We start from the raw sequence: 10,978 nt of genomic DNA, 5'->3' as shown, positions 1-10,978 counted from the left end.
TCTGACCATTATACTTCATGTGCTGGGGTTGAACCCATATAAAATGTACAACTAAATACATTTTAAAATCTTTAAGGAATAATTCTCTGATTAAAATATTTGTTTTCCCAACTTCTTTTCGTAGATATAAATATATTTTTCAAAATAGCTGTGTGTTTTTTTTTCTCTCCATTCCATTCCATAAATAAAGTCTTCATTGGGAAATATTAAAGTGTCAACTTGGGTTTTTTTTTTTTCTTTTTTCCTAAAAAAAAAAATATATATATATATACATATATATATATATATATTTTTTTAAATTTTGCTGTGCTAACGACACCCGCAACCCTCCACAACCATGTCCTGATAGTTCTTTAATACGACCTTTTCGTTTTCGTCAAGGTACAGCATGGAGATAGCACTCAGTTCCGTGGGGACACAGCACGCCTTAGGAATCTTAGAGTTAACGGAGTTGACCAACGTCTGAACAATGGCGTGATTAGTGGAGTTCAGGTGATCGGCCAGGGGGAAGGGGCACTCCCCATGGCAGTAAAAGGCATGATACCCTGGGGGGGCTACGATCCAGTCATTCCACCCCACATCGCTAAAGTCCACATACAAAGGGTGTCGCTTACAGCTGGACTTGAGGCGTTTGCGCTGTTTGTGTTTCGCTTGACGCTTTTCTCTTTTGTGCAGAGGATGTCCTTTCCCATCATGGCCAAAAGTTACTAACAACGGTCTTATTTGGGACCAGCTGTGCTCATCTTGGTGCAAAGACCTGCTAATCCTAACGTGTCTCTTGGAGACACCCGGCTTCTCCTCTAAGTGGGCCACTTCCACCACAAATCCATGGTTGGCAAGTCTCTGCGCGGTCCACCTCATCACAGCAGGGGTGACGTCGAAACTCTCCCATCTGCTGGCATTCTGATTAACCAACCTGGTGTCCAAAAGTCTGGTCACCGGGAACTTCGAGTTGCCTGCTGCAGGTTTTATAATTTCATAAATATTTATTCGGTGATGGAAACTGCTATTGTTTTCCAAAGTTTCCTGCATCTGTTCCCGAAAAACCTGAAGTTCCGCTGAGGTGATAAACTCCTCGGTGGGAATGGAAGTTAAGTTAAAGAAGAATCGCCGGGTTGTTTTTCCATCCATTTCAGGCAGTTCTTCCAAAGATTCTAATTTGATATAAAAAGGTGGGAGGAAAAAGAAGAAAAATACTTGGGTAAGATAAGTAATGACAATCTGATTATATGTAAGAATTTGTAAATCTTACTTCAGTGTATGATTTCACCCATATATAAGTTGGCAGCCAGAAGATAAAAAAAAGTTCCCCCTTTTAGCTAAAAATAAAGTCTCCCTTTAAATCTCTCTTTTCTAATATTTATGTTAATATGCATATCATGAAACACAATGTCATCATTCATTGTTATGTTTTTAATGCAATACATGAATACTGCTTCCAGGTGGCTATAATAATGGGGGAAATGGTGAAGCATTTCTTTGGAATTCACAGACTTTAGGGCCAAAAAAAAAAGTCAGCACTATAGTTAGTAGAGGTCTAATGAGTGAGGATTTGAGGAAATTATTGCATTTTGTAAAAAGAAAAAGGCTTTAATGTCAATCCCTTAAGCGGTATTCTAAAACATTGCTCTGCAATTTAGATGATTTACAAATCTCGATATACAGATTTCAGTTTCCTAATTAAAGACTCTGAAACTCAACATCAACGATGACATTTTGCAAAGCACACCCTACTATTTTACTCAAAAATCCAGAGACAAAGGCATGTACAGGAATCTACTTCTTTGCAAACGTAAGGGTGGTACTGGAACACTGTAGTAATTAAGGCCAGACAATTTCAAGAGAAATATCTTCCCAAGTGTCTGTCCTCTCACCTCCTTATGACCTCAACATCAAAATCTCATTTTAGATGCTTTTAGAAGAAACATAATGACTCTCCTCTGTTTGTAATTCCTTTACCTTTTCAAAAAATAAATCATCTTAAAAAACAAACACCTACCCATGAATAGACACAAAACAAAAAAAAAACTGATAAAAATCTATAAAAAGGCCATTATGACAGATATAACACAGGAAGATAATCTCATCCTATTACAGAATAATCTTTATATATCTACTGTCATTATTTCAAAATAGACATTTAAGTGGGTTATGCATAAATGCTTTCTGATTTAATATTCCTGAATTTCAATAATGAGTACTGTTTTTTAAGCAAACAATAAAAAAATAGCATAGCACCTTGAATGCTGTAGTGTGCAAGTCGTCATAGGTACACAATGTTACTAAACTGATAGTACACAACACTAGAATCTGAAATATTTAGGTTCATTTTCCTCTAGCTTTACCACATTCTGTCATTTGACTTTCAAAAAACATATCTGCTTCCTTCAGGATCCAATGTAAATGCTAACAAAATCTATTTGGCCATAGTTCCAGGTCATCACCATAAGAGGATACCATATTTTCATTAATTTTATTGTTGTATTTCTCAAAGAGCTAGGAAACCTGTGTAAACCTTCATCATCAAAGCAGCCGTGATCAATGCAAGCTAAGTGGAAGCACTGAGTTCAACAGGAGCTGGTTATGCCAAATTATGGAGCAATGTTTCAATGTGAAGCTTCTCCAACTCTAACCTTCACACAAAACACGTAGGACACCTTACATCTTCAAATGCAGGTTCTGATTTAGTGGGTCTGGGTTAGGGCCTGAGATTCTGCATTTCTAGCAAGCTCCCAGGTAAGGCAATACTGGAGGGTACACCTTTTAAGGGATGCTTTTCACATTCAAGTACAACTTGCTGGGAGCAAATTTTTAAGTGCCTTTTTGTTAAATAATATGAAAATCCCTAGAACCACTAGTGTTGGCCAAGGAATGAGTCAAGGCCCATGAAGTAGAAAGACCTCCTAAAACTCATCTACTTGGACACAGAGACTATCAGTCCAAGAAGTGAGCCCTCTAACCCACACCTACTGGCGATACCTTTTGAGAGCCACCCACATTCTAAACCCCATTGTAAGTGAGCAATACTTCAGACCAGACACTATTTTTAAAATAACCCTCTCACCAATGGAACTGGGCTCTCCCTCAGCGGTTCCCAACAAGCATCAAGAGCTGTAGTTAGCTTCTTTTCCTCTCCTCCTTGAAATTCAGGAGCCCTCTGATATTTTTCCTGAGTGCATTCGTTAAGTAGAGAAGCCAAGGCCTACCAGAGTAAACAGGATACCAGAGGAAAAAGGAATGCTGACCAGCTGTATTAATGAAGGTGCCCAGAGAAGAAACTCTGAATCTAAATGCATAAATTTTCAAAAAATTATAAACACAGACACGTGGATACACACACATAGTCAGAGGAGGTGAGGAAGGGACATTCTCAAAGGCAAGCATGAGAGACAGGTAATTGAAGTAAAGAAGATGAATGTAAAGGAGGAAGAAAACAGAACAATAACCCTCCAAAGATAAATATAAAATTGAATCAGATAAAATTGCCACCTTTTGACCATATTTGACCTATAAAAACGGCAATTTCATGTGCTTCAAAATCTCACTGGGGATAAGTGGCAAAAAGGATAATCACTTAGTTACCTTCACAAAGGGGGAGGGGGTGGGGAGCACTGTTGAATAACATCAAGTAATGTGAAGACCTTTCTCTGACTTTAAGCTTCATCTCAGTCAACTTATTCCTTGAAGGAGCCCTCTTTCTCCTTAATACAAAAGCCTGCAAGACAACACACCCCTGACTACAGACTCAGGTCACAGAAGTAAGCGAGTTCTCTGAAAACCCCAACATTAAGTTTTTCTTCAGAGCTGAAAAATCAAAACCGATGTGAAATAAAGTAAATTAAAGAAAAGAAAAAAACTTCTGCAAATGATCACAGCAAGCCTGGGAGTCTGAAAATAGAGAGCATTGACCTAAGTAGGTAATGTATGCTTTTTTGGAGGTTTATACAGTTGTTAATTCTCTGGAAATAACTCTTGTGGAATAATCTGAACTTGCCAAGGGATTTGAGGACTCCAGCCTATCTCAGACCTGGGTTCCTGAACCCAGTTCTTAACCAAATAAATGTTCTTCACATTTATTTAAAAGTTCTTAACCAAATAAATGAAGCTATGATGGCAAATATGTAGGGGAAAGAAAAATAAGGCAAGGGCATTCAAACTCTCCTTCAAAAGCGAAGAACCATCTATACTCTGTCAATTATTCATCTACATCAAAATAATCCAAAAATAAGGCTGAATTCTCCCAGCCAGCCTAGGTCTATTCTGGCCTGCTCTCTCCTAGGTAAGGGGAGAATGTGACCTAAAAGAAAGAAGTAATAATGCTAATGATAGCTAGGGTGATGAATGCTTCTTTTCGCTGGTCTGGGACTGAGAGCTTTATATGAATTATCTCACATCAAACTGATTCCAGAGAAACTACTATCTCCCTTTTGTGAATGAAATAGTTGGACTCAGGGAGGTTATGTGACTTTCCTAAGGTCACAGAGCTAGTAAATGAAGAGCAGAGCTATGGACTTCAGTCTATTGCATTTCCCAAGATTCCGGCCACTAGACGGCACTACATAACATAGAGATGAGTCAAAAACTCAAGCAAAAGTCAGAACTATTATGAGTACTCTAATAATTAATATAATGATAACCATACGGTGAGTTATTTTCCAGCTAAAGGGATAGAAACACACTACCCAAGTGTGGCAGGAGGGAGCACAAAGAACTAAATGAGCAGAAGAGTACAATGGCAGGGCCCACTGGGACATACAGATCTTGTTTGGAACCACTGATATTTTGTGGCTGCCTTTTTGTCCTATAGTATGGTGAGTTTTAGCAAAAAAAGTGAGTGACCATTATATTTTGAGAATTTGCAACACAATCTGGACACCCCCCCCCCCAAAAAAAAGGTCCATTAAGATAACAAAAACCTGGGGATATTCCAGAAAATCAGTAAGGTTGGAAATTACTGTCCTGAAATAAAATCAAAGTGGCTGAGAATAATAAATGATACTTTCTAGAATATAAAATAATGGTTACAGAACTGCTGTATCAAGGAGAAAAGATAAAACACAAAGGTTACAATGACTCAGTTTTTTTAAAAAGACAACAAAGGAGATGGCAGCTAAAGGACAAGTATGGTCATAATGGCCATAATCACTAACCCTGATTTGGCTTCTACCCGCCCTTAGCTCCAACACTTTTGGAATGATTTAGTGCCCTCTTATTGTCCTCTGACTACTTAGTGAAATACACAAAGGGTGAGTCTCAAAAACAAAGACAAAACAGCTCAAAGAGAAGGGAGCAAGAGAGATGACAGAGGAATCACACACACACACACACACACACACACACACACACAAGAGAACAGAAAACAGTGCAAGAACTACCACTGGGCACCATAGCCTCAATCTCTGAGCACTTCCAAATAGAATGTCTCTCCTACTTATAGGGGTCTTTCATAATCACACTGAAACACCTGGGGACACTAGGGAAGCACACCAGGAAAGTACTGCTTTCGGAGGTGTCTACTGTCCAAATCCTTTGGTTGCACTTGGAATGTGACCCAAGTTCTCCTTCACGGGGAACTTGCCTGTTGTACGGATATTTTCACAATAATTCTATCTGTGGGAATGGGGTTAATCTCTATGTCAAAACTTTTGTCATAGAGGCAAATAGTTCAATTATTTCATGCAAAAAGACTGTCTTTCAGAGTCTAGAGAGCAAGCATGTGGTCCTTGTATATTCCAACCTTATAGGAAACTGTAAAGACCGTTTGCACAGCCAATGAAGTCAACCCATTTCAATGTGTTTCTCACTACAGCAAAGCACAAAATACTCTTTCCAATTAGAAAAGTAATTTTTCTATACTCAGTGGCAGTTTGCAAGGCTTATGTGGTCAAAGCACTTCTTAATGACTGAAAAAATAAAATTTTTTCAGCACTTGGGCTTTCCCGAATAAAAAAGCCATTGCAGAAAGGACAAGACAAAGTTTAAGAGGAGAAATGACAACTGATAATTTTGTCTCTGATCACCTTCCATGTGGTCCCTTTATCTTCACACATTGGTTGGAAGAATGCCATCATATCTCTTGTCTCATAATTTCACCGAATCTTCCAGATCCCACCCACAAATAAAACCAACAAGTAATTCTTGCAATATGACCCTTTGGTCCTTTACCAGATCAATGCCTATTAATTCTATATGAACCAAATTCTGCTCTTAAGCCAGCCATCTTAATCATATGGTTTATTAAGAGATTTTTAGTGCTATCCATGCCACAGGGATGTTTGTAAAAACCAAATCCTGGCTATACAGATAAAAAATGGTCTTTAAATAGTGCACTATGTAGCCTAATGTTGATTGATATACTAATTGTAACAAGAAATGGATTTGTTGAAATTTGGGGCAAAAATTACATAGCTTTTCTCTATCATCTAACTGCATTAAGATCTATTAAAAGTTGATTTTAAGCAAGTTGGTAACTTCTGTACTATTTCACATATAACATTTACATTTTTTAAAGATATAGGTTCTGACGTATTAACTAAGCATGCTATTTAAGTTAAAATAACACATTCAAATAATTTGCAGCCCGTTCGGTTTTGATTGAGCTACTTCTAGAGAAAGAAATATGTAGCCATCACTGATGGAATCCTCATGCAACTGAGTGTTTTAGGTGTCAAATGATTTAAATGATATTCCTTTTATGTTATAAGAGACACATACCTGGCCTTAAAAGTAAAGAATGGTTTCCATGCTAAACTTCCAGGAGAGATGGCTCAAGCAGTTCTTATTTTTCTACCCCCCAGAAAAACTATTCTAACCAGCATCAGCTGAAAATGATGAGCTGGCTCTCTAATCATTGCAAGGTTATGACGAAAACATTTCTACATATCAGATTGTAGATTCCACTTGAAATTTACCACCTCAGCAGGGCAAGGCAAGAAAAAGGGAACTTCGCTCCCAACTCTCCAATAGCCAACAAGTGGTTGCCTGGTGACATGCAACTTTGTACCCTTCTCTAGAACTTGAAGGAACCTGTGCTCTATTTAGGATGTAGGCAACTTAAAAGTGAAGAAAAAGAATTGAAGTGGATCATATTTTTGACCAATTGCTCTAAAAATGTTGGTACAACACAGGTCTCCAAGAGCTGCTCTAAGACATTGCATATCCACGGAATGCCTTTCTGATGAAACAAGCAGAATACCCTACCTTAGAAAAACCGCATCCAGTATCATAAAAGAAAATCCACATTTCAATGCACGTGAAGAAAAACAGGCAGCTGCTGCAAGAGCTTTATCTGAGGCTTCCCTTGTCTCTACTGGGAGTTCATCTCAGATTTAAGCACAAGACAAGAAAGTCATTGTGGAAACAATAAGATTGATTGTGGAATTGATCTCCCACAGGGATTAGATAGGGATTCGAAAATTTCCAAACCAGGCTCAGATCAACTGTAAATTAGAAAGACTTCGGACCCTGGGCTTTGATTTTTCAATACAATCTCTGAAAATTCTGCCCTTGGCTCTGTCTAGCCTGAAACTCCCGCTTAAGCAGGAGAGGCAGATTTATAGAGTGAGGGCTTCCAAACAGACGGAAAGTGATCCCAATCTGCCCTCCTCCTTCTCATCTTCCCCCATGGAATTCTTGCACGTTTAGCTGACTAGGGGCATGCCTTTTGCCCTCATCTTTCCCATCACTTGATTTCTCTCCAGTTCCAGGAGGAGGAGTCGCTCTGCTGGCTGCAAGCCAGGAAAAGGGTGCGGATTTACCAATGGGGAATCCCTGGCTCCCCCACCACACAGGCAGGCAGTGAGTTACAGCCAGGTTCAGAAAGGTTCTTACAGAGACTAGACTGGAAAAGGCTTCCGAGCCCTGGCCAAGCTGCCCTTCCAGGGATGCCCGCAGTCTGCGCAGGGTGGGGCGCTTTGCGGGATGACTCCCCGCCCCTGTCCCCGCCCTCACTCCCCTGCTCCACGCCTCACCTTCGTGGTGGAAGCTGCGCACGGTGTTGGCGAGGCTAGCTGCCCTCTCCAGCCGGTGGTCCGGGGCGGGCGCGCCCGGCTGGCCCGAGTGCCGGCGGTACAGGTCCAGCATGTAGGGGGGCACCACAGCGTCCCTGCTGGGGGTGGGTCTCTGCTTCAGGCCGAACATGCTGAGCAGCCGCAACTCGAACTCGCTCAGGACGTCGTCCGAGGGCTGAGACGAGGAGCGGCCAGTTGACGCCGCGAACTTCCTCCGGCCCAGCTCGGGAATGAGGCTGGCCGCGCCGCCCAGGAGGACCTGGGGAAGCAGCAACGCTAGAAGACAGCGGGTCCCGGCCACCATGGTCGACCTGCAGACAGGGCCGACATGAGTCACCGAGTTCCCCGCCCAGCCCTCCCCCATTCCGCCCCCGCAGCCTCGGCTCCCGCTTGGTCCGCCCGCCTCCTCCACCAGGGTGCCCACCTGGCTTGCACCATTTGCGGGAATACTTCAGAGCAGCTGAAGCTAGAACGTTTCGGAGAATGGAAGGGCCCTAATTCCTGAGCCTTAAGGCTTTCTCCCTCCCATTCCACTCTTAATTTCTCTGACATGATTTGAAAGACCCCCTCCCCCCAGCGTCAATGACTGTCACCTTTATTTTCTATGAGACTCGCGCTGAAACAGTGCGGGGAACCTGGGAAAACCACTACTGGGTCTGACACCCCTTGTTTGTCCTCTAAACAAACTCAAACACACACTACTCAGCGCTCGCTTGCATAAAAACACGCACAAATGTTGCATGTGACTTCCTTAGAGGCACTGTATAGAACTTCCTGATACACACACAAAGTCTATGAATTCCAGACCTAGTAAACTCAAGGCCACAACTTCCGAAGCCGCTTACAACTTGTGGCCCACGCCTCTAACCTCAGAGATGTCAGATCAGCCCACTCCAATCCCGGACCCTTCTCCCTAATGCAGTCAAGATACAAAGGTATCTTCCTGGGATTACGTTAATAGCTAATATCTATTAATTCACATGTCAGTACAAGGTGTCCCTCGAATTCCTGGAAACAAACAGGGAGAAACCCCAACTTTCAGTAAATTCCCAAATGGGACGTGGCTCTGAGTAGAGACAGCAGGTCTCCAGGAGAAACCTGAAGAAGGGAGAAGGGATGTCCCATAGCAGGACATACAGGTTGGCAGCTAACGGGTGAAAGCCAGGGTCATCCTCTCAAGGGGATCCTGACTTTCTTTAATCATCTAAGTGTTAACAGCCCTAATAAAATACCTAAGAGAGGAGGAGGAGGAGGGGCGGAAGAGTTTGAGCCAAAAGGGCGAGGCTGTCGCCCGGGGGGGGGGGAGGGGAACGGGGGGGGCACTTGTATGGGGCATTCCAGCAGGGGCTCGGCTGCACGTGGACTTGGAGGGGGGTCTGTTTACGTCCGGCCTGGCGGGACCCGGGATGGGGAAGGACTCAGCTCTAGCGGCCACCCGGGCACCGCGCCCACCCCCCCAGTCTCAGCCCCGGGCCCACGTCTTCTACCTTTAGGAGACCGCAGACCGTCTAAGAAGCACGCGGGGACACGTCCATTGAAAGAGCCTCCACATGGAAAAAGCTCTGGCCGAAGGACCTGGCGCAGGGAGCGAGTTCCCTTCCTTTGCCTCCTCCTTCTCCTCCCGGGTGCCGGCCGGGCAGTTCCTCTCCTCAGGCAGGGAACGGCGTATCGGGGTCGGGCCCAGAAGAGTGGAGGGCCGACGGGGTTCGGAGGCGGTACGGCTAGGTCCACCGGGGCCAAGGCACCGGCACGAACTGGGGAGCACAAGTTATTCTCCCTGCAAGTTCAAGAAGTCTCCAGCCAAGTGCTGACACACAACAACAGCGAGCAGGGGGAGGAGTGCGGGGCAGGGAAGGGAATGGAAAAAGGAAAAGTTGGTGCTGTTGTCGTCCTCAGGAACCAGCGCCCGCGGGACGCGTGGCCCCGCGCGGGACCGGCTCCGGGACTCGGGGGGCGAAGGTAGGGCGCTCCGCGCTAGCTCCGCCGCGGCCCATGGTTCGGAGCAGCCATCCTGGGCGACGGGGGGTCCGGGGAAGGGCGCAGCGGCGATCTCGGTGCCAGGCGAGTTGCCCCCCCGCATCACTCTGCCTTACTCCAGCGCACCCCCATCCGCGCTAGCCAGCTGAAACCCCCGCGGCTCCGGCGCTCCGTCGTTCTCGGGCGCATTCTCCGGCGAGTCCAGCAGAGTCCCGGCCGCCGAGGCGGGTGGTCGCGCTCTCCTAGCCCCCGGGCCAAGCTGCTGTACCGTTTGTGGCCAGTCAGGGGTCCAATCACACTTCGGCCGGTGCGTCCCTAGCCTCCGAGCTCCCGCAGGAAGTGATCTGCATCGCGGCGCTAAGGCTCGGCTCCCGGGCGCTCTGCGCGCCGGTCCTTCGCTCCGGCGCGGCCCGGGCAGCTGAGGCCACGGCGCAGGGGCGCGCACGGCCGGGCGCTCTAGCCCGAGCGGGTCTGCGGCGCGCGGATGCCTCGGAGACCCCAGAAATCCCGGAGGCGTTCGCCCCGAAGTCGTTCGGGTCGGCGGCGGAGCCCGTAGAGGCTGACGTCCGGCGGCGGCTGACAGTCCCCGGCGGGGTATGGGAAGCGGAGCGGCGAGCGCAGCGCGAGCCGGGCGCAGCGCAGCGCGGCGGGGCGAAGACTCCGGCGGCGGCGGCGGCGGCGCCGTGGCGCGGCGCTCGCGGCTTTTAAAGGGGACGCCGCCTGCCGTCTCCCTCCCGGCCGCAGCGAACACCTCCCCCTCGGTGGCGCGGCTCGCCGGGGATCCCCGAGCGGGCGGGAGCTGCGCTCAGGGGTGTGGACGGCGCGCCGGGGCAGCCGCGGCGGGGTGGGGCCGAAGGCGGGGAAGCGCGGCAGCTGACGGGGGCGCTCGCGCCTCCAGCCCCTGTCCTCACCCGGGAGATCTCCTGGGGCTCATGACCCTTGCTCTCACTCCAGGGGCGCAATCCGGGACAAATGCGGGGTTAAATCCTTAT

The 10,978-nt window shown here is 46.2% G+C and overlaps 1 protein-coding gene across 1 annotated transcript; it reads right to left on the bottom strand.

Annotated features, from left to right (window-relative positions):
• Nucleotides 1-303: 303 nt before the first annotated feature.
• Nucleotides 304-10,735, bottom strand: BMP2 (bone morphogenetic protein 2). The gene is made up of 3 exons (XM_080684820.1): nucleotides 9,497-10,735; nucleotides 7,971-8,320; nucleotides 304-1,154 (listed from the first exon to the last, which is right to left on the bottom strand). The coding sequence occupies exons 2-3, from the start codon at nucleotides 8,311-8,313 to the stop codon at nucleotides 310-312; spliced, it is 1,188 nt and encodes a 395-aa protein (XP_080540946.1). The 5' UTR covers nucleotides 8,314-8,320; nucleotides 9,497-10,735; the 3' UTR covers nucleotides 304-309.
• Between the last annotated feature and the right edge of the window lie 243 nt (nucleotides 10,736-10,978).

This window comes from Plecotus auritus, assembly GCF_963455305.1.
Source record: "Plecotus auritus genome assembly, chromosome: 8".
In the NCBI taxonomy this organism is placed as follows: domain Eukaryota; kingdom Metazoa; phylum Chordata; class Mammalia; order Chiroptera; family Vespertilionidae; genus Plecotus; species Plecotus auritus.
Note: the sequence above shows the minus strand (reverse complement) of the source record. Positions and strands in the feature narration are given on the sequence as shown.